Source organism: Lepidochelys kempii, chromosome 4 (assembly GCF_965140285.1).
Source record: "Lepidochelys kempii isolate rLepKem1 chromosome 4, rLepKem1.hap1, whole genome shotgun sequence".
Classification (NCBI taxonomy): Eukaryota; Metazoa; Chordata; order Testudines; family Cheloniidae; genus Lepidochelys; species Lepidochelys kempii.
Window position 1 is genome coordinate 69,214,548 of NC_136383.1, and position 27,117 is coordinate 69,241,664.

The 27,117-nt window shown below is 41.8% G+C and overlaps 2 protein-coding genes and 1 long non-coding RNA gene across 11 annotated transcripts in view; 2 read left to right on the forward strand and 1 right to left on the reverse strand.

The window, feature by feature from the left end:
- The window catches only part of CLCN3 (chloride voltage-gated channel 3), a 133,985-nt gene extending 127,626 nt beyond the window's left edge, over positions 1-6,359 (forward strand). For 5 of the 6 annotated variants that reach the window (XM_073341613.2, XM_073341609.2, XM_073341614.2 and 2 more), the window contains one exon: positions 702-6,359. In XM_073341613.2, coding sequence (XP_073197714.1) covers positions 702-792 — 91 coding nt within the window. In that variant the 3' untranslated portion in view covers positions 793-6,359. The remainder of the gene's footprint in view (positions 1-701) is intronic. The other variant, XR_012158626.2, reaches the window with a different exon arrangement.
- On the reverse strand, positions 4,686-26,084 carry HPF1 (histone PARylation factor 1). 3 transcript variants are annotated; one of them, XM_073341618.2, is made up of 9 exons: positions 25,988-26,084; positions 25,105-25,264; positions 24,048-24,234; positions 23,112-23,210; positions 19,306-19,456; positions 16,036-16,089; positions 13,994-14,081; positions 13,132-13,304; positions 4,686-9,498 (listed from the first exon to the last, which is right to left on the reverse strand). In XM_073341618.2, exons 1-9 carry the CDS (start codon positions 26,027-26,029, stop codon positions 9,367-9,369), a joined length of 1,086 nt encoding a protein of 361 aa, XP_073197719.1. In that variant the 5' UTR covers positions 26,030-26,084; the 3' UTR covers positions 4,686-9,366. The 3 variants fall into 3 exon arrangements, with proteins under 3 accessions (XP_073197719.1, XP_073197721.1, XP_073197720.1); XM_073341620.2 differs by lacking the exon at positions 25,988-26,084 and adding an exon at positions 25,410-25,839; XM_073341619.2 differs by lacking the exon at positions 16,036-16,089 and having other exon boundaries at positions 25,988-26,083.
- Positions 25,463-27,117, forward strand: part of LOC144930498 (uncharacterized) — a 55,780-nt gene continuing 54,125 nt past the window's right edge. For both annotated transcript variants that reach the window (XR_013635709.1, XR_013635710.1), the window contains exon 1: positions 25,463-26,278. This is a non-coding gene — a long non-coding RNA (uncharacterized LOC144930498). The remainder of the gene's footprint in view (positions 26,279-27,117) is intronic.

Consider the following 27,117-nt stretch of genomic DNA (forward strand, 5'->3'; position numbering starts at 1 on the left):
AATCGCTATTAAGAACTTTTCATAAGAGCACAACATTTAAATTTTAAAATTTGTACAGTTTTTTAAAATTAGTAGTTTCTTTGTTTACTTTTTAAGTTTTCTAAACTTGAAAACAGAACATCTATTGATTATTTTGCTTAAATTCTGCTCTCAACTGTTTGTGCTCTTATGAAGATACCAGACTAACCCAGTATGTTAACCTGGAAAGATCCTCTAAATTTAATTTTTGAAAAAAGTTTGATTTGGTGTCAAGGTTTTTGGCAATCAAGCAATTTGTGACTTTTGGTGGCTAGTTTGGAGCATATATTCCTTTTGAAATGGGATCAATATCACTTCCTATTCATACCTCTTTTGTTCTTTGTTCTTTGTTACTTTTTTGTTGGCATATGTTAATCAAAATTTCATTTTGTAGAAACAAACAAACAAAAATTAAATATAAATGGGCTTGGACTCTGCTTGCATTACTTGCATATCATGAAAAATGGATTACAGCTTAGTGACCATCCTATTTGGTGCTTCCACGCTGCTCTCTTTTAACAAAATGATGGTTACTTGATATTTTTATTCATAAAATGTTTTCATTTAAACAAGAAAATCAGGCTATTTGCTCTATTCCTGTCAACAAAAAGGACTTGGCTACAGATTTAGTTCATTTCTTTTCTCTTGTAGAGTAATAGCCATTTTCTATTTATCCTTTTCAGGCGCCTCCTTGGCATTATAACAAAAAAAGATATCCTCCGTCATATGGCCCAGACGGCAAACCAAGACCCCGCATCAATAATGTTCAACTGAAACCCATAGCTGAGGAGAGAGAGGAAACTGAAGAGGAGGTTCATTTGTTGACCAGTACAATGCTTTAGCCTGAAGGATTCTTCTGTGGTCGGGAATGAGAGCTGGATTTTTGCATAACAGTGCTGCTGGCATTCAAGAGTTGGTCTGGGGGAGCTTGGAGAGGAGGAAGAGTGATGTTCCTCACTGTAACATGGGGAGAGCGAACCTCTGCTATCCTGCACTGGATGCGTTCCATGATGACAGATCTGCCATGATAGTGCAGTACGAAAGCTGGGTCAGAAGACAGAATTCTCCAATCCCTAGCCTAGCATTGAAGAGATGCATTGTTAGTCCCTGTTTCCAGAGGGATCACTTGAATTGAGCCATCTTTTGAAGACTGCAAGGTCTTGCCCTTTTTACCATTGAAAACTGTTGTGTTAACTCATGAAATATATAGTTATTACACATCACCTTTCTACATTCCAGAAGAGCTTTTATTTCTCTCTCTCTCTCTCTCTCTCTCTCCCTCCTGAGCCGTAACAAAGCCTCTTTAAAATTGGTCTGCCCTTCTGAAGCAGTAGTTTCTCATATTGAGATGTACTGTGACTTACCAAGGTTTGATCACAAGAAGGGAGTTTTTGTGTGCCATTAAACGTGTAGTTTGTACATCATGAAATGCTTGGGGCAGTATGGATCTGCTTCAGCAAAAGCAGACTGAACAGGTAATACCTTGTATGAAGCATGTGTGAATTTTGCAGCTTTAAGTGCTGTGATTTCAGAAAAATTAAAAATAGATGAAACTTGAGTTTCAAGGAAAAGGTTTTGCTGCAGAATATATCAATAATGTGACCTGGTCTTATGCAATTTTTGTATTATTGAAAACACTGACATATACCAATGTTGTGCAGTATAAGGAAAAAGTACTGCTACGCTGATAACTAAGAACAGGAACAATTCTGTACCATGTGATGGTAATTGCATGCGGAAACACTGGACATATTTTTTACATTAAATTAGAATTAATCATCTCTAGTTTTCTTTTTCCATAAAAAGATGTTCTACTGCTGACACTGAGGAAAGAAATGTAATTCATAACTTGCACTAAATGTATATTTTTTCTTGAAATTTTACCATTCTTTATTTATATTTTTATGGATTAAAATATATTAAATACAAATCAGTTAATATCTTACATAACTAATTCTACCTTTCCATTGATTTTTATAGAGTAATTCAGAATCCTCTACACATAATGGAGGGTTGGGAAGAAGTTTACAACTTGATGAAGGGTTTAAAAAAAGTAATGATTTCTTTATAATCCAACATGCACATAATAGCATTTTCAAGCCTCACTTTCACTGCCATAACCTTGAGGTGTCCATTTGTTTATTATTACAAAACAGAATAAAACTACAAATACTCATTTTAAACCCTGCAGGGTTTTAGAAATAATAGAAATAATTAATTGTTAGACCTATTGTGACTGACTTTTGTTTTAAGAATCTTGAAATGTACTGGCTGAAACTTCGGGTGAAATGTAGCCTTTTAGAAAAGAAAACAAAAACTTACTTGAAATGTTGAATGGGTTTTAAACTCCAGCAGCAATGTACACTTTAGCAGGCTGACAGATTCAGAACATCTTTTTTTTTTTGTTGTTGTTTTCTTTTCAGAAAACTTATCTTCATTATTAGCTGAACATGTTCATCTATCAGGTTTAAAAAAAATACCACACACAAAGAAAAGGCAACATCCCAAGAAAGTATTGTCCCAAAAAGGAAAACTATAAAGTAGGGATGGGGCGGTTAAAATCTGGTGGGTAGATTAAATTCATGTCTTGGTATGTTCATTACACTTAGAACTTGAAATTAGAGACAATGACCTGCTAATGTTAATACAAGATATAACAGGTTAAAAAAATTTCTATCAATCTTAGCTACTTTTAGCACTTCTTGTCTTGAGGGCACTGATTCAGAAAAGCACTAAATAAGTGCTTAATTTTAGCACGAAGCCTATAGGACTAGTAACATGCTTAAAAGTAATGCATATGTTTACATGCTTCTCTGAATCAGGACTGAATATAAAGCTAATGAATGTTTAAATTCTGCTGTCTCTGACCTCTGGTCCCAGTAGAAAACAGAATACTTTTCTGCAGTGCTTATTGTGCTCATTATGGTCAGCCCCTTTTAAAAAGTTGGTTTGGAACCAAGCTACTATTAAAACTGCAGTTTTGCAACTAACTTACTTTAATTTTCTAATTGAAGCAAATATGTAATGGGGCCAATTATGCAGTATTGCAGCTGTCGAACCATTTACATGAGCCTGGGGCAGCGTACTAGTTTTCTCTGGCTAGTCCTGATATCAACTGATCTAAGTGCAGAATTTGGCTTCCCTGTGGGAGGCAGTTCAGAAGGTTGCCTGAGACACTGCCTTTCATCATCCAGCTAAAACTTGTTGGTCTTTCTTATAGCTGAAGGATATAAACATAACATGCTTTTATTAAAAAAACAAACCAAACCCCAAAGTTTTCTAATCACTTTGAAACTCCACTCCGACCCCTGCTGCTATCTTTACGATAAGATGCACTAGTGTGTGGCTTGTGTAAATTCAGACCTAGTTCTACTTTCACACTGCATGAACTGAAACAATACAATTCATGCCCCTGCTGTGTCTTTTTGTTTTAACTGTAGATCCAAGTGCAACATTTATATTGTGCTGATCTCGTGCACCTCTGTTCACTGTTCTTACCTGCTATGCTTTCTTCATTGATATTTGACATTCTTATCGAGTCATCCTCCATTAGAAATTCTGATATTGACTAAGTGTGCCTGTGCTGTTAAACAAAACGGTTTGTTTTCTAATGTAAAATTTCCAGCGCCTTATGACGGTTACTAATTTGAGCAGATGGGGTGAGGGTGTCAGCATCTTTTTGTTTTTAAACTGTTCAGTTACTGGGTCATGAAGAATGCATAGTTTGTTAATCTGTGATGTTGCTTAGAGCTGTATTTAATATTGATCTTAATGTTTTTATTTATAATAGTGTGGTAGAGTTACATATCATTACAGTAAAAACTGATTACTGTGATGATTCAATCATAAACATATTAAAAATTTATGTATGACCATTTTTTGTTTGACTTTTAATTCATGTGCTATCAAATATTATTCACGTTGCTTTTCCCCTCTGAAATTCACGGGCCCATGTAGGGAGTCTACCTGTGCACCAAAGGAAAATTAGCAGCAAGCAATTTTACCTGTAGACAAGCATCAACTAATTTGTAAACAAAAAGGCCACAAAAATAAGATTTCAGCAGCACAGTTCATCTGAGCTTGTTGCAGCTTTGCAATTGCTTATGATTCAGCGAGCAAACAATTCAATACGAATGGATTTTCTTTGAAAATTTCCATTTTTAAAAAGTAATTTTTGCTTTTAAGTTGTGGAATGTTTTGGTTCCTGATTGTTGCTTTACAATGCAACCATCTAATTTTAACTGATAGCTTAAAGCCACAATTCTGTATTTAAATAACTGCAGTTTCAATACTTCACTTTTAAACCACATTAGTTACAGTATTCATCATGTGGCGGAAACTGGGGCATCTGCTATTCAGCCATGCTAACCAACTATTACTTTTCTTCAAATTTTAATTTATCAGTTCAACTTTATAGATGTTTCTTATTCCTCTTGAGAGCAAAGCTTTTGTCAATATACTTTATTGTAGAGCAAACATTTAGGGCTATTAATGAATTTTACCATAAAGAAAACAGGAAAATGTATATTAAGGCCCACTCCTGCAAAGACTTAAGCACATGCTTAATTTTACACACTGTGTAGTCCCAGTGAACAGCATGTAAAGTTAAGCATCTGAGTAAATCTCTTTCAGAATTGGAGCCTGAAATGTAGCTTTCTGAAAAGTCAGTCAAAGTCTTCCTGTCTTACATCTACTGTGTGTGCACAAAATGAACAATTCTGACCCCTTGCAGAAGCCCTGAACATTTGCATACACATGAATATTTAAAATATATATTTATATGTTGACAAGTGACCATAAAAAATTGATGATCCATGTTCACTCTTAATGATTTATAAGAATTTATATAAAATTCTTTCACTTTTAGGAAGGAAGCAGTTTACATTTCCTAGTGCAGAAAACTCATCTTGCAATCTGAAAGTTGAGATGCTTTTGCTGGCTTGCACATTATCATGGTAATAAGTAATTTTCTAATTACAGATTCTATCAATGATGTGCTCTAGGATCCTGCTCACTCCCTCATAGCTGCATTGGCTTGACACAGGTAAGAAGAGTACAAACTTATTTTAGTCACAAGTTGTTGTATGACACTGACTTTGTATGGAGAGTAGGTCCGTTGAGTAAGAAGGTGCTGTTAGTTTGTTTTAACTAATTTAACAGTATAATAGTTAGTGCACCCCTAAAGTGAATGCAAAACAGCAGACAGGTTAGCTGCACAACATCATATTTGTGGCCAAGTACATAAGTACGCTGATATCTTGTAATGTCCCTGAGTGATTTTAGTGCTATTCCACCTTGCCCAGAAGAAAGATATGCTACACCTTCCTACTAAAGCAAAATTAAAAGCTATTGAAATTTGATGATCACTCTTTCCTGTGTGTATGACTTTTTCAAAGGAGAGAAATCCAGTGGGACACATGCAGTACAGTTCAAGTGAAATGTCAATTAGTTACCATGAGAGAGAGGAGGAGGACTTGTGGCACCTTAAAGACTAACACATTTATTTGAGCATAAGCTTTCGTGAGCTACAGCTCACTTCATCGGATGCATGCAGTGGAAAATACAGTGGGGAGATTTTATATACACAGAGAACATGAAACAATGGGTGTTACCATACACACTGTAACAAGAGCGATCAGGTAAGGTGAGCTGTTACTAGCAGGAGAGAAGAAAAAACAAACAAACCAACCCTTTTGTAGTGATAATAAAGGTGGGCCATTTCCAGCAGTTGACAAGAACATGTGAGGACCAGTGTGGGGAGGGGGGAATCAACATGGGGAAATGACACATCCACTCCCAGTCTTTATTCAAGCCTAATCTAATGGTGTCCAGTTTTCAAATTAATTCCAATTCAGCAGTTTCTCATTGGAGTCTGTTTTTGAAGTTTTTTTGTTGAAGAATTGTCACTTTTAAAGAGGAGACTATACCTTACATAAATTACATTAGGGCTATCTGAACATGCAGACAGTAAGCTGGTGGCAGCTGAGCAGAGCATAATGAATTAATGCCTTAAATAATGTTTCTAAAAGAGGAAACAAAATGATGTAAAAACAAAAGATTTTTTTTTTTTTCAGAAGAGTTGTCAGTCTTTGTTTAATTCATTAAGGTAGCACTGTCCGAGCCTTCATTCACCCTGTGATGGCACAGAGTTCAGAATAGACTTGTAGAAATACCATTTGCTTGTGAGATTTTAAACTGGGGGAAAATATATAAACTGGAGAAAGATTCCAAGTATCCATTGCAATAGTCTGAAATGTGACTGATCTTTTGTCAAAGCTTATTTGAAAATGACAAGGTAGTTAAGTTAATTCTCTAACTTAACTAAGTAGAGTATTATAATAGGTTTTGGAAAACTGGGTCTACTTCTTTACTAAAGTTGTAATGTTGCTTCAGCATTGACCCCAGCAGTGTGTTTGAAATAGAGTTTACTGGTAAACTAGTGCTTTCTCTGGTGCAATGGCCAAATACTGTAGATTCAAACAAATAATTATTCTTGTACTTGTGTTTGTTTTTAAAAGGTTTCAGCTTATTCACAGTAGTGGAACGCTACCATATAAGCATCAGTTTAGAAGATTCTAATCACATTTGTGCACATGCAGAGTCAATTAAGTGAGGATCCACAGAAGTGGCTCTACTTGCTAGATTGGTACTAGTGGTGAGCTAGAGCCGGTTCGCATGAACCAGTTGTTAAATTTTGAAGCGGGTTTAGAACCGGTTGTTAAAGGGATGGCTGTTCCCGCTAAGCTCCCATCCTGCATGAGCTCTTGGCTGGGGAGGCTCCCCTGAAGAATTTTTACTAACCCAGCGTGTCTTCGGCGGCACGTCTTTCAGTGCCCCTGAAGACCCAGAGTGAGTGAAGGACGTGCTGCCAAAGGCACGGAGCAACTAAAGGAACGGGTTCTTCAGCTTCTGGCAGCTCATCACTGATTGGTACCTGTCTCTCTCTAGGGTTACCCAGTCCAATTACTGGGAAAAGAAGACCACCTTGCATTTGTACTGTAGTAACCATACTGTACATGTGCTGTTAGCAGATCACAGGGTTTTGGAAGAAATGAGTGGGTGGAACTATATATTTCACAGAAGAAAGGGCTGGACATTTGCCTTGGATATTTCAAAGGAAAAGAAATATTACTGATAAATACAATTCCTTAGAATTGTAAAAAGCAGGGGTTCTCACAATAAAATTTTTGGTGGCTTCAGAGTGCAGCCACCCACTCTTTTTCCACTGACACTTTTTCCTAAAGTTAAAAGTAATATGCACATATATACATACAAATCATTGTAATTTATGTATGTGAGGGGTGGTTTTTTTTGCAGACTCAATAAAAATCATGCACAGTTACCTCTGTTCTTGACTGGACCTAACAGCATAGAAACACAAATAAGGTGCTTTGCATGTTCTTGTCTTCATTTTTTATTTTGCTTTTTTTGGTAAAAAGGGTTGTCTGTATAACAGTTCTGAAGTAAATTTAAAAATGCTTTGACATAATAGAAGTTCAGATAATAATGAAAAACATTGGGGTAGCTTAGGTCTATGGAAGGGAGGCCTGTGGCTCCTCTGGATTGAGGAGGGTGGGGGGGGCAGCACTCTGGGGTTCAGCCAGCCTGGGGCTCCTCTGGGCAGGGGTGTGTGTGGGGCTTCTCTGAGCAGAGGATCTCAGGGGGGGAATGGAGGTGGGGGCTAGCCTCCCCAAAGAGGGGCTCTGCCCATGTGCCTGCCACTCACCTCCTTGCTTGTCTCCTGGGTCCCTCTACAGTCCTCCACCTGCTGCTCATTTGTCTCCTCACTCCCCTGCCATAGATCTCATGGCAGGCACCAGGGTAACCCCTGCTTGCTGGTTGCTCACCACCTCACTCCCCTGCTTGCAGCCAGACCCCCAACCCCCCCCACTGCCTGCTGCCTTACTCTTCGGCCAGGGACCCTCCCCTGCCCACCTCCTTACTCCACTGCCAGGGCTCCCCCACCACTCTCCTCCTTGCTCACAGCCAGCCCCTCTCCTGCAGGCTCACCTCCTTGCTCCTTAAGTGTTGTGTCCCACCTGCGTCTCCAGAGAGGTGGTGCATGCAGGAACAACAGGGAGGAAGGGAGGGGATGACACTCCTCCTCCTCCCCCCCCCCCCACACACACAGTGCAGGGAAACCCCTTGGTGGCTGTATTTGAGAAATGGCGTTCTAAACCCTCACTAACAGAATTTCTGTTGAAATAGATGGTTCAGCACTAGATACTGGATGAATGTCTGACTTTATGCAGGAGTAGAAAAGGTGCAAAATAAAATAGCACTAAGTCTTGCTACTAAAATGAGTTTCACAAGGTGGGGTTAGAGTGAGTTCAGCACCTTCCCTGCTGAGCGTCACCAGGGCAGAGTCACCAGCAGGCACAGCTCTACAAAGGGAAACAACTCCTCCCTCATGCTGTAGCAAGTCCATCAGAAAGCAAGCTTTCTTAACTGAGTGCCAGCTAACCTACCCCTTTAGTGAGACACAGTGTTAAAGTTTCCCTAACTTTAGAGCAGTAAAAGTGCTGTGTTCAGAAGAGGCAATAACAGCCAGCACAGTGCCATGGCAAATCTCCAATAGGTCTCCCTTGAGTCTTGTTTCCTAAAACCACCCTCAGGTGAAGGAGGAGCGAAGCAGATGAAACCAGGGATCAATGACAGCATAGGGGAACATTCAGACAAAGGTGGGAAAGGGGCTGGATCTTTGAAGAAGAGTATACTGTTTTCTGGGCTGTGCAGTAACTAGGGCAACTATCCATTCATACGGGAATTTTGCACAGACTGAAGAATCAAATAGCTTCTGTCCACAAACTTACAGCAGTAGCCCCTTCTTGGATAGCATGACACTACTACTGAGTGGACAAACCCACCTCCCTTGCTGATGGTGGTAATAAATGAATACTAAAGTATAGTAAAAAAAAAAAATGTGTTACAAGCTGTGGATAGTGTTCTTAGACCATCACAAAACATTCAACATGGTTTTGAAAGAAACAATTAAAACATTTGTTACATGATGGAAAACAGCCCCCTATTATGAGACGTAGATTATACCACCATCTAATGGGCAAGTTAGGTTGGACACAGGTACCTTTTTTGCTCCCCATAGCATAGCGCAAGCTTGAGTGAAGTTTAGGAACTGCTGTTCTAGCTCTGGCATAGAAAACAACAGCATTTCTAACTTTGGATACATAAAGAAAGCTAGCTTAGTTTATTTTAAAAAAAGTTTTATTTACCCCACACAAACATTATTTATATTACTATTGAAAAACCCTACATCAGTTTAATGCCAAAACAAATTTAACATCACTAATACTTGAAATATTGTTATACTTAAGCCCTCTTCTCTTTAGATCATGCTGCTAGTTGGTCCACATTCTCTTCACTTCTGTTAGCTAAATGTGATTCAACAATCTCAGCAAAGAGGTTCCTCCTCAACAGGTTGTATGCAAGAGGTAACAGCTGACCAACAACCTTGTGAAAATACTGCAAAATGATGGGGGGAAAGTGAGTGAGTGAGTAGTTTGGCAGACCGAACAATCATCATCACCACCTCCTCTGACTATGAACACAGCCCCTAATTTATCATCTTCAAGATCATCATACACAATGAGAGCCATCTACCTTTCCTCTGGATCTGGCAGGATTTAATAGAAGCTAAGGAACTATGGATAAGGTTGCTCCTGTTTACCCCCACCCCTGTTCAAAGTGACATTTGAAGTACATGAGGATAATTGAAGTGGCAAAATCCAAACTATGGCTTTTCACACTATTGTATACAAGCATTGTTATTTCTGGCCATCCAGTTGTAACTTCACTCTAGTAAAGGGGGTATCTGAGTTTTTACTTAGCAGCACTTGTTTTGTCACATCTATATTAAGAACAGATATTTTCCATTAGCAAGGACAAAGCAAATTCAACACAGTTTACTCCTTGGGGCATTCTGCCCTAAAAATTCTACACACACACACACACACACACACACACACTCTATATATAATCATGCCAGTTTCAATTATTTTGGTAATTCATTTCAAAATCCCTGTCAGCAAATAAGTCTGTAACAATATAGAGAGACAAAAATTCCCATGACAACCCAGTTCCTGTTTCTCTGTCCCCTTTCTCGCCTCACCAGCCCAGCCAGGGGGCCAGACACACACAACCCCTCCCCCCCCAAGAGGCCTCCAGCCTCGATACCTGCACGCCCTTTCTCCCAGAGCCCAGCTGTGGGGGCCCCCTCCTTTCCCAGACAAAAACATCCCAGGGATCCAGAGGGAGAAACAGCCTGATCCTCAGTCCCAGGGTTGCACAGTTTCCTGTACCCGGTCCTCTTTCCTCAGGGCATGCTGGGAACTGCAGTTGCCAGGATCCCTCTAGCTCCTTTCCCCTCCCCCCAGCCATGTCTTTATGTGCAAGCTGGGCTCTACTGGGTCCAGTGGACCCTAGTGGCAGCTAGCAGCACTGCAGCCTATTTCTATGCGGGGAAGGAAATTCTGCACATGAAATGTCAATTTCTGCAAAATTGTGCAGTGGTGCAGAATTCCTGCAGGAGTAACAGTTGCCCTGGCAAACTATAGTTTTGTTAAGTGAATATGTGTATGGCATTTAACAGACAGACAAATAATGTGAAGCCCTGTCTCTGCAAGGATGTGCAAGTTAAATTATGGAAAGACTGAAAAACTGTTCACTATTTTAAAAGCACTTTAGATATTCTCTAGCAATGTTTATGCTAGAACACGGTCAGTACCTGTGTAAGTATATGCAGAATCTGAAAGTCAAGCTAATATAATTCTGTAGCAGAACAGCACTAGTCTTTCAAGACATGTTAACTAGTATATTAGACTGGAAGGTGTTTTTTTGGTTAGTTTCTTTCCTTCCCTTACCTCCAAGAGATATTGCAAGTTATGAAATACTTACAAATCACAAAGATCTAACTAAAGTAGCAATTTATTACTCAGTGTATGTAAGTAATGTGCAAGTGCTACACTACCTGACTAAAACACAGTTGCCCACCTTGTACCAGCAAAATTGTTGCCATTGCATATAGCTGAAGACAAAATTGCTGAGTCCAGTAAAGGCTGCAGCAACAGCAATTAGCTATTTTACAATTAAACAATGAAGGTACTGTACTAAAATGTGTATGTAAACATGTACTGGTTACAAAGATACCTGACTTTTTCTTAGTAGTAATGAAAATATATTTTCAAGAAAACAATGTTCGTTAGCCCTGGATGGAGAGTTTAGTGTTGGTGCTTGTCCTGTCTCTTGATGCAATAGTGACAGCTACTAGAAACTAGGGACATAATATTTGAATAACTGGGTACAGAGTAAGTGAAAAAGTTTACAACCATGTAGAGACATTCAATAGATCAATAGTTAAAGCCAAGTTCTCATATAATCACTGAGGTTTGAACTGGAAAGTGTCCTTTACTTAGAAGGGGGTTGGGGGGGTATGCTTTCATTCAAATTTCTATGCCCACTCCTAACAAATTTGTTTTACAAGTGAGAGAATGAGGTTCTGCAATATCAGTCCTTATAAAATAGTAGAAAGTGGATTTTTCTCTCAATACTAAATCAGTTTAACATTTCAGAGTCTGGGAAATGAATATGTACTTTGAATGGCTCTAGTGCTTTCGGTGTCTTATCAGATACCAAGTAGTGCATGGGTTTTTATTTTGCACGCTAGCTTGGTTGAGGCGACTGGCACCCTATTGCTCCTTCCAGATATTGTAAAAAAAACCCAACTCCTGCTGTGGCTGTACTGCTTCACCTGGACTGGCTTAAATGAACTGCAGATTAAAAGGATGAACACACCCAGGGTTCACAGATGCTACATTGTCAAGTTACTTTGGTAAATGTAGGTGTCAAAAAGTGTCAGAATGCTATTTGATTTAATATTAATGTTTAATACTTTGTTTTCCCCCTACAATTTAACTGCTGCATCTCTCTGGACAAAGCACAGACTAGTAACTTTCACTTCTTTCAAATCAATTAGCACAGTACCATCAGTATTTGGATGCAAAAAATCCCACTGCAGCAGATGGTTTTTTAAAAAAATCTAATAGGAAGCTTTTAAACTGGACAACTTCTGAGCTTAGTTTGTAGCATTTTATTTTACAAAGCTTGTATCTTGGAAGTAAAATGGAACTGGGTAGTGTCCCTTAAACTGTAGCTTTCTGCATTTTATTAAGGAAAATTCTATCTGGTAGGCAAAATAGGTTATGTGGTTAATAAAACCAGGTGTGTCATGCATCACCCTTTCATGCTTATACCTAAGCTGAAGCTTCTTTCTTCTGAAGTTTAATTTTTGACTTATTACTAATTCTCAGTGCCCGTCTATGAAATAAACGGCAGCAGATTATGCAGAACAAAGAAACTACTTTTTTTTTTTTTAAATAAGAGTCTAGCCCTTAGGGCAGTGGTCCCCAAACTGTGGGGCAGGAAGGAATGTTTGGGGGGGTTGAAGGGGGGGAGGAAGCAGGAGAGAAAAAGGTGCACAGCAGGGCCAGCCTCCATGGGGGCAGGGAGGGAGTTCTCCCCAACCCAGCTCTGGCCCCAGCGCAACTCTACCCTCATTCCTTCTCCATCCCCAGGCCAGCTCTGCCTCTTGCCCCAGCTCCTACCCCACCCCAATTCCATTACTGGTAAGGGGGTGTGACACACACACACACACACACAAATGTGGGCACCACTGCCTTAGGGCTAGAAAAAAGTCAAATAATTTAGAAGAGATACTAATTTTGATGTTAATAATGGGCTAGATTTACAAAGGTATTCAGGTGCCTAAAGATATAGGTGCTTTTGTAAATCCCACCTATCTGCATCTTTAGGTGCCTAACTGGCCAATAACTTTATATATAGCCAAGTCGTGTGTACTATATTTGCTAAGTTAGTAATATTGGACAGCAAGAACACTCTTTCAAGCAACTTTAAACACCAGATGGCCTCATTGAATATGAATAAGCCATTAGGCAACTACAAACTGAGGGCCTATTGTATCTTTGTTCTGTAACATAGCAACCAATGTCAACTTGAGGGTTTTTGGCAAGAATAAAGCCCCCCAAATTAATTCCTGTTCTACTCCTAAACACAACTTTAAGTGTATGTTTTAGTACTTACATGTGACCCATAGCAAAAGAGGTCCATTCCCAGTTCATACCCCATTCCATAATCACATTCATCATTAGCAAACTGAACAAAAGTGATCATTTCCTGAATGGGCGCAAAGGCTTTCAGCCTCTGGTCATCGCTAGGAGCATCCACAATGGCCTTACAAATTCTTTTAAGATTAGCTGTATTAAGAAAGAACGAAAGAAAAAAAGGTAAATTACACACTGATGTTATTTAAAATGTAAACTCATTCACTGCATCTGAATTAAGTATGTACCAACTTCGGCCATAGGAAGCAAAATGATCTTTTTCACTCAAGCAGCATAAAGAACCCTAGAATATGGGGTTACAGGAAAAGTGTCTGTGGTTTTGAAGTTGTAGGTGGAACCAGCTGAGAACTCACTGACTCTTGAACAGGGTTACTTCAGTTATTCTCAGAAGTTAGAGCAATACCGCAAGGTGCTGCCTCCTGAAGATTCAGTATACATGTTGAGTGAAGTCTTATGGCACTTAAATCTGCTCTTGTTTATTATAAGATGAAAAGTAAATTGTTTCCTCAGCAATATGTTTATAATGCAATCAGCTTCAATTGCTTTTTTCAGGATAGTTTTCAGAATTTCACTGGACTGTGGTTTTCACCCAATTAAAACAAAATGTTGATGCAAACCAAAACTACCTATTCAAGTGTTATGACAATAAAAGATGAGCTGTTTTGTTCCGCACAATATTGTTAATACTCTTACCTTGTATAAATGCAGTCTAGATTTTGCATCAGCCAGCAAAAGTATTTGAGTGCAACTTGACTAAAACAGAAGAAGGATCTGAACAAGGATCCTTTTTAAAACATATATATAACTAAAAAACAGTTTACCATTTGTTTCAGGGAGCTCTCTGTATCCAACATCATTTTTATCTACAGGCACAACCAGACCTGCTCCATGAAATGTCTTAGTCACTACCTGAATAAAGGAAAGAAAAATGGTATATCACGGGATGAACACAGTAACATCAGCTACATAAGATACCACCTTGCTCCCGCTATACCATTGGCACATCACCCCCAATGGTCAACCAGAATATAACAAACTGTAACTTTGGGTCCTGGAGCCTGAATTTCCAGGTACTAAGTCATACAGTGTTCACTCTTGCCTCCAAATTTAATAAATTACAACACCTGCAGCATTTTACATCTACCCAACTAACTGTAAACCCCACAGTGATGGGGCATTCTAATTGTTGGACTAGGGTGGGGGGAGCAGAGAGGGATTCTTACAATCACTGATGGAAGGCAATGCTAATCTAAATGCATGCTACAACAATTTGTTCCTTTTGACAGACTATACAACAAGCCACACTGCTACTGGCTCTTATCCCCTTATAGGCATTTTCAGTTTTGTTACAAGAAAAATGACCACCAGGTCTATGTATGGTGCTATATCATATTTAAGTTTTTTCCAGTATCTCAATTTACTTTTAATATCAGTAGTCTTACCTTTCTAATGTGATGGATGTGCCCTCTCTCCCCCGCCGCAGCAGCCCCCGAGCTCTTAAACCTTTATTAGGTGAGGAGGGGTGTTTCAGTAGAAAGACTGAGCAGTACTGACTTTATGAAGCCTATCATTTGGAAGATAAAAAACCTTAATACTTGAATCTCTATAGACAGTGGTATTCTTGTTCACTTCTATGCTCTAAAGCAGAGGTTCTCAAACTGAGCTCCATTCAGGTGGTTCACGGATAGTTCCCTCTAAGGTGCGCACCTGGGATAGCTCCCTCTAAGGTGCGCACCTGGATGGCCCGCACATGCAACAATGAAGGGCCATCCACCTAATTAGTGCAGCCATGCAGGCGTGGCTCCACTACGTAGGTGCCTGGACCCTGGAGAAAAGACACACATGTAAGGTGAGGTGGTAAACTGGGGGGAAAAATAAGGGGTAGGTTGGAGGGGGCAGTGGGGTGAGAAGAGGGTGGGTGAGAGGGGGCAGGAATTTGGGACAAGCAGGGCTGCGGTGGCCAGAGAAACAGGTGACTTTCCCCAGCTCCAGGGCTGCAGCTGCTGGGGAGAGACGGCTCTCCTTCCCAGCTCCAGCTTGGGGGCTGCTGTGGCCAGGGAGAGACCCCCACCCCTTTCCCAGCTCCAGCTCAGGGGCTGCTGTGGCAGAGGAGAGAGAGCACATCCATCGCATTAGAAAGGTAAGACTACCGATATTAAAATATGAGTTGTGTGCTTTTATTTGTAGAACAAAAAAATGATTATTAAGAGTTTTTTTTTAATATAGTGCTTTTATCCAAAGCACTTTACAACAGTTAGCTAGTGGTACAAACAACATTTGGAAAGATCATTAAGTGGTCCACCAAGACCCTCAGCAATTTGCAAGTGGTCCATGAAAAAAAAAGTTTGAGAACCACTGCTTTAACGGATTAATATCTGACCCTGGGTAAAGAGAGACCAGTACTTCATGCTATTCCAGAAGGCTTAGCTAGTTCTTTAGGTAATACCACTTGTTTTGTATGTTCTCTCCTAAGTACAACGTATTCAATTTGCCCCTTTTTTCTGCAGCTATGGGTGAATATCAGTTACCCCATCACCATGTACAAACATCCCGACTCCCTCGCCTTTTCTTTTCAGTGTGCTCTTTAGCTCAATTTAGAACTTGTCTCCATTAGACTACAGCAAGAAACCAGGCTGTTTTACATCATTCCACATTTGCATTGCCATACCGTGCTGACTTAGTCTAAATAATAAAAATCCACGTGCATTGTTTCTCATTTGGTCTGCCTCCACTTGTCATGTCTTTTGCAAACTTGAAATCTCACTTGCAGTATCCTCAAATTACTACCATCTCCTTGGTCCAAAAACTGAACCATCAAGTATGCTAATTTTAGCTTGTTTCCAGCTTGGTCAGTCAGCCTCACCTCAGTTCCTGGAAAAATCATGGAGCAGGTCCTCAAGGAATCAATTCTGAAGCACTTAGAGAAGAGGAAAGTGATCAGGAACAGTCAGCAGGAATTCACCAAGGGCAAGTCATGCCTGACTAATCTAATTGCCTTCTATGACGAGATAACTGGCTCTGTTGATGACGGGAAAGCAGTGGACGTGTTATTCCATGACTTTAGCAAAGCTTTTGATACTGTCTCCCACAGCATTCTTGCAGGCAAGTTAAAGTAGTATGGGCTGGATGAATGGATTATAAGGTGGACAGAAAGCTGGCTAGATCGTCGGCTTCAAAGGGTAGTGATCAATGGCTCCATGTCTAGTTGGCAGCTGGTATCACGTGGAGTGCCCAAGGGTCAGTCCTGGGGCTGGTTTTATTCAATATCTTCATTAATGATCTGGAGGATGGCGTGGACTGCACCCTCAGCAAGTTTGCAGATGACACTAAACTGGGAGATACACTGGAGGGTAGGGATAGGATACAGAGGGACCTAGACAAATTAGAGGATTGGGCCAAAAGAAATCTGTTGATGAGGTTCAACAAGGACAAGTGCAGAGTCCTGCACTTAGGATGGAAGAATCCCATGCACTGCTACAGACTAGGGACCAAAGTGGCTAGGCAGCAGTTCTGCAGAAAAGAACCTAGGGGCTACAGTGGACGAGAAGCTGGATATGAGTCAACAGTGTGCCCTTGTTGCCAAGAAGGCTAACAGCATTTTGGGCTGTATAAGTAGGGGCATTGCCAGCAGATCGAGGGACGTGATCGTTGCCCTTTATTCGACATTGGTGAGGCCTCATCTGGAGTACTGTGTCCAGTTTTGGGCCCCACACTACAAGAAGGATATGGAAAAATTGGAAAGCGTCCAGCAGAGGGTAACAAAAATGATTAGGGGGCTGGAGCACATGACTTACGAGGAGAGGCTGAGGGAACTGGGATTGTTTAGTCTGCAGAAGAGAAGAATGAGGGGGGATTTGATAGCTGCTTTCAACTACCTGAAAGGGGGTTCCAAAGAGGATGGATCTAGACTGTTCTCAGTGGTAGCAGATGACAGAACAAGGAGTAATGGTCTCAAGTTGCAGTGGGGGAGGTTTAGGTTGGATATTAGGAAAAACTTTTTCACTAGGAGGGTGGTGAAGCACTGGAATGCATAACCTAAGGAGGTGGTGGAATCTCCTTCCTTTGAAGTTTTTAAGGTCAGGCTTGACAAAGCCCTGGCTGGGATGATTTAGTTGGGGATTGGTCCTGCTTTGAGCAGGGGACTGGACGAGATGACCTCCTTAGGTCCCTTCCAACCCTGATATTCTATGATTCTATTAAGAGTTTTTAATCTATATTTAATTTCTGCCCCTAACCACCCTTAGTCAAACTGACTTTTCCAAGAATTCTCAGAGCATGTGCCTTAAGGTACTTTGCCTCAAAATAAAGAGAGGTCTAAGAGTTTCCTTGTTAAATAATGGAAGTTGATTTGACTTTGTCTAAAAGCTGAGGGAGTGCTCACCAGTGGCTTTATAGTGTTCACCTATTTTCTTTTTTTCAGTTAAGACACTGGTGGATATACTTTTATTTCAAGTTTACACATGTAACAGACATAGTTTTATATTACTTAATCTGTAGTACTTGGAAAATTGATCAAATTTGAGATTATCCCTTCCCCCATAGCAGGTATCCAGCTAGAAGTTCTCTGATCATGTTAGTAGCTTTTCTTCATTGGCCTACTGAAGATATACACATTAAAATTTGCTATGTTGTACTTCAGTAATTCTACAATTTATTTCCTTTGTGCAACCTTCAGTAAATGCCCATTAAAAGTTAATGTTTGCTTTTAAAAATGGTAAATTTAATTGTAATATGATCCTCCCTTCACTGACAGAGGAGCTACACATGGCTGTTTAAGCAGCAGGTACTCTCTCAAAAGGAAAAAGCATTATTTCCCAACACTGGAAGTTTATATAGCTCTTAAAGAACAAAAAAAAGGTGGACAGCTGGCTGGCTTACTTAGATGGGTCAGATCCTGCCATCCAGTAGCCATCAGATGAAGAATGACCTCAGCACTACTCCTCCTTGAGCTAGTGGAAGATTGCACAGGGCATTTGGGTTTCGTTTTTTGGTAGTGTGGAGGTTGGAATATGTAACAGGCTGGCTTGCCTTTGGGCTGGAGAGCCTGGGGTTAAACCAGTGCTGATTACAACACGAGTAGAGCCCTGCGCGGATACAAAATTTGTATCTGCATCCAAACCACAAACATGGTCCCCAGAGATAAAGTGATATTCGCAGATTTGCTGGGCTCTAAAGATGAGACTCATCTGAGAGGAATCGGATGATGTTCAACTTAAAATGCAGCAGGAAGTATGTGCGTGAGAGAAGTAGCTGAGACTGCTGGAGCCAACAGGCATGACAGTGAGCTGGGGGATGCTCAGAAGACAGAAGCCTGAAAAAGCCTGTAGCTGGCTGAAGGAGCTGCAGAGAGCAAGACTGGCTCCTGCAGAGAACTGTGAGCCAGCTCTAGGAAACAGGGCTGGGAACCCCCTTAACTAAGGGGAGAGAGACACTGAACTGGAGTTGCGGCCTGAAGGGCCAGTGTGTACTGGAGGACTGAATAAAACATTCCCCAGTTGGGATCCAGTTTAATCTTTGGACTGTGTAGAGTTTAAGGCACACTGTGAAGGAGAAAACTGGGGTGGGGGCTGCAGTAGCACACTTGGCCAGGATGGGGTGCTTAGGAGGCAGTAAGCAGCCACCATGATACAGAGAGGTTTCCTGTAACACTACATGGCATAACATTTCATAGGAACGGTTGCCATCTATGATTAATAAATTGCTGAGTTAAGACTCAGTGACCAAACCAGCCATACAGGCACGCTAGAGCTCTCCTCCAAAATAAGTGTATACCAAACAACCATTTTAGAATAATGGTGACATCATATAATGTCCACAAGAGGACATTTACATGCTGTTTTGGCAATCTGGTAGCAGTGAGCCACTATATGTAGTATTAGAAGTGGATTGAGTGGATTTCCTGTACAGATGAAAACTGCAGCCAACAGACTCCACCTTTCAGGCACAGGAAGGAACTAGGGGAGCAACTCTTCAGACTTTTTAGACAATGTCACCCCTTAGTCAATGCTCAGAAGATTGCTTCATCTAAGTTTCTTAGCTGAATAGGACAGAAAAAGTTAAAGTGCATTAGTTTAGGGAGAGCAACTTTTCTATCTAGTTGGTCAGGGAAAAAAAAAAAAAAAAAAACCCGTACTTTCTTATCTCTTTGTTTCATCTTCATGGTTTTCTGTTCCAGCGAATAACCCAATTCTTTTGCTGTTCTTGTAAGGTTTTCATCTATGTCTTTCAAAATACCACTTTTCTTTTTATCTGTCACTTCCTTAAGCTTTTTTGACAAAAACAATCTGAAACACAAAGGAAGACTCATTACACAACAGGTAACCTTTCTCAGGATCTAGAAAGTTTTGGGTTTTTTTAAATTTATATATATAATATATATTTTAGTCCCCTAATCTCTTAACCAAAAAATTGGCTAATCAAAGATTGTGAATGTGTATGACCATTTCATACAAAAGATAGCATGTTCAAGCTATTAGGTTACAGTCAAGCACTCAAAAATTAGGAAATGCTAGAATTAAGGTTGCCTGTATTGTCTTGAGCACATGTATTATGATGCAGTCTTCAAGTTATATGCTCATACTATTTCTACAGGACCTGTTCCTATAAGGTGCATAGGGACCAGAGAGTGCATATCAACTGAAACAGCTGTGATTTTTTTTAATTGTAATCATTCAATGAGCGGCTTCATGCCTTATTTGCTACACATCATCCAAACCCTGACTTGAATACAAAGTTATTAATTTTCTTCTGGTCTTTTCTACGATGCTTATCACTGCTGGCTCAGAGTGCCTCACAAACATTAACTTTTTTTCCTTCTCTCCCAGAGGTGTTGACAGCCCTTTCAGTTGTGAGTGCTCCTGAAAATGAGGCCCTAAGTGTCTCAGGCTGATTATCCAGAAAAATTAAGAACACACAACTGGTGTGTGACAAAATTTTTATTTAAGTGACTTGCTCATCATATGAAGTTGATGGCAGATGCAAGGCCAGAATTGAATTTTCTTATACTGCATTCACCTGCCTTAGCCACTGGAGAGTGGCAGCTTTTGTTGCTTCTGGAGGCTGAGCACATCATACAACCCAGAGGCTCCTTCCGTTCCTCCAACTCCCATCTCCCTCCTCCCTGAACCCCCTCATCCTTTCCCACATGCCAGCAGTTCTGTTCCCCGTTCTCCTCCTCCCGTCATACCAGGGTCCTTCCCCATTCCCCTCTCTGCCACATGCTAGGGGCTGTGTCCCCTTTCTCCCTCCATGCCAGAGGTTCTGGCTGCACCATCCATTCCCCTCCCACCGCCATTATTATTCTTTGTCCGACAGACAAGTCATTCAAGGTGTCACTATTTTATAACTGCATTGGCAGGAAAGGCAAGCTGAGATAGGGTATTCTTATGCTGGAAGGTGTTAATGGATGCCACCAACTGGTTTGTTTTATCTATAGACACAGAGGTGGTTGAAGCTGCTGGGTCTGATAACCAGATGTCAGGGCACCACATGTCCCCCATTTTCCCTTTCAGCTTCCCACTTTAGTAGGGTTCTGCTCATCAATACATAAAACATTCAATTCTGAAATTTCAGAATTGATCAGATGTGGCATTCAAAAAGTTAACACACTGCAACCAAAGCCACCGAGCTCTCATTTTGCTCATCCAACAAAACTATCCTGTCTCTTCCTGCAGTCCTCTGCCTCATCCTCTGTACTTGTTCTAACTTCTAGAGTAAATAAGGCAGGAGACAGACAGACAGCCTCATTCAGTACATAACCAAGATTCAGTCCCTGAGCTCCAGTTATCCTGCGCACTTAGTAAGGCAGAATGTGTGTGGGGGGAAAATATAGATAATACATGATCCTGTAGAGACAGTATCATGATGCTCACAAAGGGGCCAAATTAAGGTTGTGAATGCAACCTTCATTTTGGCATTATCTCTCCTGAGTGCTTGATTGTGCAACCTAAAAGAATTTTTTTTTTAAATGTAGTTTTTGAATGTAGCTTCCTTTAAAAGGAAATGAAATGCAAATTCTGTCATGCACAACTGTAAAAATTCTGCCATTATGCATTGCCACTAAGGTTTGAACCGTGGATGTTCAGCACTGCAGCACAGACTTCTACAACTTGAGCTATGGGACTTTATTAGCTGAAAGCAGGAGAAGGCTATTTTCAATGAACCTGCCATTACATAAGGTAGAGATAGACACTCTTGGTTTAGTAAAATGTTCTGCATATGAATTCCTTTCACTATTGTGTTTCATCCCCCTTCGAAAGTTCACTTCAAAATGCAACCTTCAGTCATTCTGACAAGCAATTTTTATTTTTTTTAAATCATAGCTTCTGTTAATGCCTCTATCATCATTTTCTACTGAAATGCTCTGTTCCTAGAGAAACAACACACTGGATGAGAGGAAAGTGATCAGGAACAGCCAGCATGGATTCACCAAGGGAAGGTCATGCCTGACTAATCTAATCGCCTTTTATGATGAGATTACTGGTTCTGTGGATGAAGGGAAAGCAGTGGATGTATTGTTTCTTGACTTTAGCAAAGCTTTTGACACGGTCTCCCACAGTATTCTTGTCAGCAAGTTAAGGAAGTATTGGCTGGATGAATGCACTATAAGGTGGGTAGAAAGCTGGCTAGATTGTCGGGCTCAACGGGTAGTGATCAATGGCTCCATGTCTAGTTGGCAGCCGGTGTCAAGTGGAGTGCCCCAGGGGTCGGTCCTGGGGCCGGTTTTGTTCAATATCTTCATAAATGATCTGGAGGATGGTGTGGATTGCACTCTCAGCAAATTTGCGGATGATACTAAACTGGGAGGAGTGGTAGATACGCTGGAGGGGAGGGATAGGATACAGAAGGACCTAGACAAATTGGAGGATTGGGCCTAAAGAAATCTGATGAGGTTCAATAAGGATAAGTGCAGGGTCCTGCACTTAGGACGGAAGAACCCAATGCACAGCTACAGACTAGGGACCGAATGGCTAGGCAGCAGTTCTGCAGAAAAGGACCTAGGGGTGACAGTGGACGAGAAGCTGGATATGAGTTAGCAGTGTGCCCTTGTTGCCAAGAAGGCCAATGGCATTTTGGGATGTATAAGTAGGGGCATAGCGAGCAGATCGAGGGACGTGATCGTTCCCCTCTATTCGACATTGGTGAGGCCTCATCTGGAGTACTGTGTCCAGTTTTGGGCCCCACATTTCAAGAAGGATGTGGATAAATTGGAGAGAGTCCAGCGAAGGGCAACAAAAATGATTAGGGGACTGGAACACATGAGTTATGAGGAGAGGCTGAGGGAGCTGGGATTGTTTAGCCTGCAGAAGAGAAGAATGAGGGGGGATTTGATAGCTGCTTTCAACTACCTGAAAGGGGGTTCCAAAGAGGATGGCTCTAGACTGTTCTCAATGGTAGCAGATGACAGAACGAGGAGTAATGGTCTCAAGTTGCAGTGGGGGAGGTTTAGATTGGATATTAGGAAAAACTTTTTCACTAAGAGGGTGGTGAAATACTGGAATGCGTTACCTAGGGAGGTGGTAGAATCTCCTTCCTTAGAGGTTTTTAAGGTCAGGCTTGACAAAGCCCTGGCTGGGATGATTTAACTGGGAATTGGTCCTGCTTCGAGCAGGGGGTTGGACTAGATGACCTTCTGGGGTCCCTTCCAACCCTGATATTCTATGATTTTATAAAGAAAAGCAACCCCAGCTATTTTAGTACAACCACAAAGTTCCAGGCTGATCAGCCAATGTACTCTGCGTCTAGTAATCTTATGAAAGATACCCATCTTTGTAGATGTTTCTTTAGTATTATTTTCAAAGTCAAAAACCTACAGAGGTGGGTGGGTGTGTGTGAGACACACAGAAGAACAGAAGTAAAGGTATTTCACATTAGTACTTTTTCGTAGCTTAGAGGAAAACTAATTGAATTTAGTTATGAAACAGAAGTTGTAAACCTTACTTGACTGCAGCAAATACATTGTCACCAATTTGAGAAATTACACAGCTTTTCTTTGCTTCATTTGCACCAACCCACGCTGGAAGTTCGTCTGGCACATCCCTATAAAACAAAATGTATACAGACACTAGGGTTTCTCTCTTTAAAGTGAAGTTAGCATACACAAGAGATGCTGAATGGAGTACTGGAGCCTGAAGTCTTACGTTTATCACCGGACAGTTAAAAGCACAGGCAACAACAATGTGAACCTCCCCTTACTTCCATGCGCCTTTGTGTCTGGTGGGGGTGGGGGGGAGGCTACACACACACTGCAGTCTCCAATCTTTGCCTCTCAGAGAATGCCACTTAGAATAACGATTAATTAGTCACTGCATACAGCAGAGACCACCAAGAGCGTAAATTCAGTATTGAATCACACTAGATTCACATGCACAACTTTAAGTATTTGAATACAGAATAATTATACCAGAGCCACTTCTTTAGCTGGAGCAGCAGAGAGATCTTGACAAGAAGTGGCTCTGTGCAGAAGAAATAAGGCAGAAGCATATATTTCCAGTGTTGCCGGGTACACTCAAGTATAGAAAAGGAAAAACAAAAACACACAGTTCTCTTCCCCGTTATCCTACCCCAGCAGCAGATAACCATTTGCTCCAGAACATCATGGCAATAATTAAAAACATCATTACAATTAAAACAGGGTTTGTTTGGGTTTTAGATAGTCTTTTAACACACATCACCAGTCCTTTCAATACATTTTGCCCTATAATGTTAACTACTAAAAATGACAACTAAAGTGTCATCTATCTGATGGAAGGGGGTAAGAAGTAGAGGTTCTATCATTTGACAACAGCGCAGAGTTCTTACACCACACACATCAATGGAAATGGAGAAAAAGATACACACATTTATTATAGGAGGACCACATATAAAATGTAATACCTGAAATATCCCATGTGATACTGAGTTTTGCTATCCCCAGCAATTATAGTCTGAAATTCAGGAGGATCATAAAAAAACCTCCAGTGAAGGTTGAAGTTCAGATCTGCTGATTTTGTTTTTTTGTGTTTTCCAGCAAGAATATCATATGGTCCAACTAGCTGAAGGCCAATACTTGATATGAGTGCTTCTGAAAAACAAAATGATCAACTGTCTGACATTTTCTTGTGCATGCAGAAAGCAAGATCTCAGCCATAAGGCATTTCCATTTCTAAATGGAAAGTTGACATGAACAAAACTGAAGCTGTGCTTATTATAGCACATTTCAAATTCACATTGCTTAGGTATAACACAGCAAGTCTAAAAGCCAAACAATCAGACCTCAAACTCATGTTCATTCTCCCTCATACACGGTACTCTAACCTGTGCATTTAAAGCTTTTAGTACTCCGATTCAGACAGCTTTCCTTCCACAAAGATATATTGCCCTACTACTTTTTTTTTTTCCAAAAAATAACCTGTTTTTATCCGCCTCTAGCAATCTCTGCTGATTTATTTTCAGCTGTTGTTTCTAGACCAAAATATCTAGAAACAGTCTGTTTTAGGAGACAAATTTTTCCCTATGCCCCAAACATCCCCTAGCTGACCTGAAAAAATATTTATGAAAAAGCGGCATGTCTGAAAGCTAACAAGTAAATCCTAAACATTAAAAATAAATTTACTCATTATTTTCAAGGTCAGATTCTTAAGAGTGTTCCTGAATGAATCTTAACTTCTTCACTCTCAAACAGGTCCATTACTTAACTATCCGCAAACTGAAGCGGACAAACGCATGCACACACACCTTTGAACAGAGATGTATTTTGTAGTCTATGATACACTTTTTTGTCCAGCCTAAAGTTATACCAAAGTTAGGGAAACACTAGCCTGTCTCTAAACTGGAAAAATCATTCTAAAAGCTTCCCACTTGCCTTTGCCACTAAAAACTGCCTTCAGATTGCTTTTGAAAACTCAAGTTAAGCCACACAGCATGCAGAAGTCCTCTTTTTTTTAGAACCCACCACTTGGCTTGTCAGGCTTCAGCTCCTCACAGAACTTCCAGAACTGATAAAAGTCTTCAGGCATCCTGAGCTGATAGCAACTTTCTACTTCTTGACGCAGCTGATCAGAAACATCTGCCTGGTTGGACCGTCTCTTCTTGACTTCTTTAGTTTTCTCACACTGCAAGTAAACAGCAACGAAATGCACATTTTCATGTTAATTCAGGGGAAGACCCTCTGTTGTACTGGAACAAAGGGCTTAGGTCCTACGAATCTGGAGCGCAGGAGAGGGCGCTCTTTGGGGATTAAAAAGGAGTTTTACGCACTGGCACGGAAGGTCACATGCTGCATGTGACAGGTTTTAGGTTGGGTGCACGTTTCCAGGCACATACAGAGGGGGTCAAGGCCGCGCTGACGGTAACGGCTGCAGAGGACCTGCAGGAATAGGTCTAATGGACTCCGGGAACTTCTCGTCGCGCCTCTGTAACCTCGTCACAGCCCCTGGCAGGGCGCCTGCCCCCGAGGGGCGCGGGAGACACCGGGAACACCGGCCAGCCCGTGGCGAAGAGGCCAGCAGGCGGGGACCCCCCCGCCTGGCCCAGCCTGGAGCGGAGGCCTGGCCGGTTCGCCAGCCCCGCCGCCGCCGCCGCCGCCGCCCCTTTTCCCCGCCCCGCCGGCGGCAGCGCGGCCCGTGACAAGGCGCCGGCGGGGCGCGTCACCGAGACCTGCTCTGAGCAGCGACCGCGCCAGGGCGAGGACCCAGGAGCCCGGTCTGTGGCCGGCCAGTGACCGCCGCCGCCTCACAGCGCGGCGCCCGCGGGCCGGGCTGTCCCCGCGCGGAGCAGGCCCGGCTCCCAGCCGCCCCGGGGCAGGGCTGCCGCAGCTCGCCGCCCTCGGCCGGTACCTGCTCCCCGGCGCGGGGTCTCCGCTTCCCGCCTCCTGTCATGTTTCTGCCGGCAGCATCCCGCCCCGCCCCCGCCGCGCACTTCCGAGGTCATGGCCGGGTGACGTCACCGCGTCGGAGCGCCAGGGCACCGCCCCCTGCCTTGCCGAGTCCGGGGAAGCCCGGCCCTGCCTTTGGTCTCCGCCAGGCGGCGCTGCGGGGTTCGGGGCAGAGGCTGGGCTGGACTGTCGCTCGCGCTCCCTTCCCCCTCTGCAGCTTTAGGGGTCTGGGAGTCCCACACCCCAAGTACAGGTTTGGAAACATTATTTCTTTGCCCGTTTTGATTTTTCACCTATCATTTAATTCAGCTGCGCCTCCCCCCTCCCCATGTTACAAGTCAGGGACCCATGTGCCAGTCACGGGCTGTACTTTTGTCATGTCCCCTCTTATTCCACTTTCAAAGGGAAAGAGTGGGATTATTTACATTAGCACGTGCTCACTGCACTTCTCTGAACCACCGCCAATTCTGCATGGCTAGTTTTAGGAAAACGTGGCCATCTTTGCACCTTCCTGAGAGTTGTGCCATGGATAGCTTAGGCACGGCCCACAAGCGGTCCAATACATTATAATAGGGTAGGAAAATACATTTTAGAAAGCTGAGAGATTTTAGTTCCACAGATATCAGAAAATTCAAAGTTTTGGTCTTCACAAAAGCCCTCTTTGGTTAGCTATTGCCTCTGTTTTTGTTCGGGTAGTTAAAAAAGCACTTGGGCCTTAAGTCTTGTGTATTTGCATATATAAGATATATATGTGCCATATAAGTGTTAAGGCTCAAAATGCTTTCCATAGGGTCATTGTCCCCATCGTCTAAGTGGGGAAATGAAGTGAATTGCTCAAGGAGATGTAGTAGAACCAGAACTTCATTAGCTCTTGGGTGGATTTACCCAAAGTGTTCAGTGGCTGAGCCAGGAATAGAATCCCCATCTCCTGCCTCCAAGGCCAGGCCTATGTCCACTGTAGCACACTACCTCATTATAAAGAAAAAAAAAAAGTGGAGGAGTACAATTCCTATGCATTACATTTTCCAATCAGTGTATGACAACAGGAGGAGAGTGTGAGACAAAGACCAGCCTTCCCTCTGAAGCACCTGG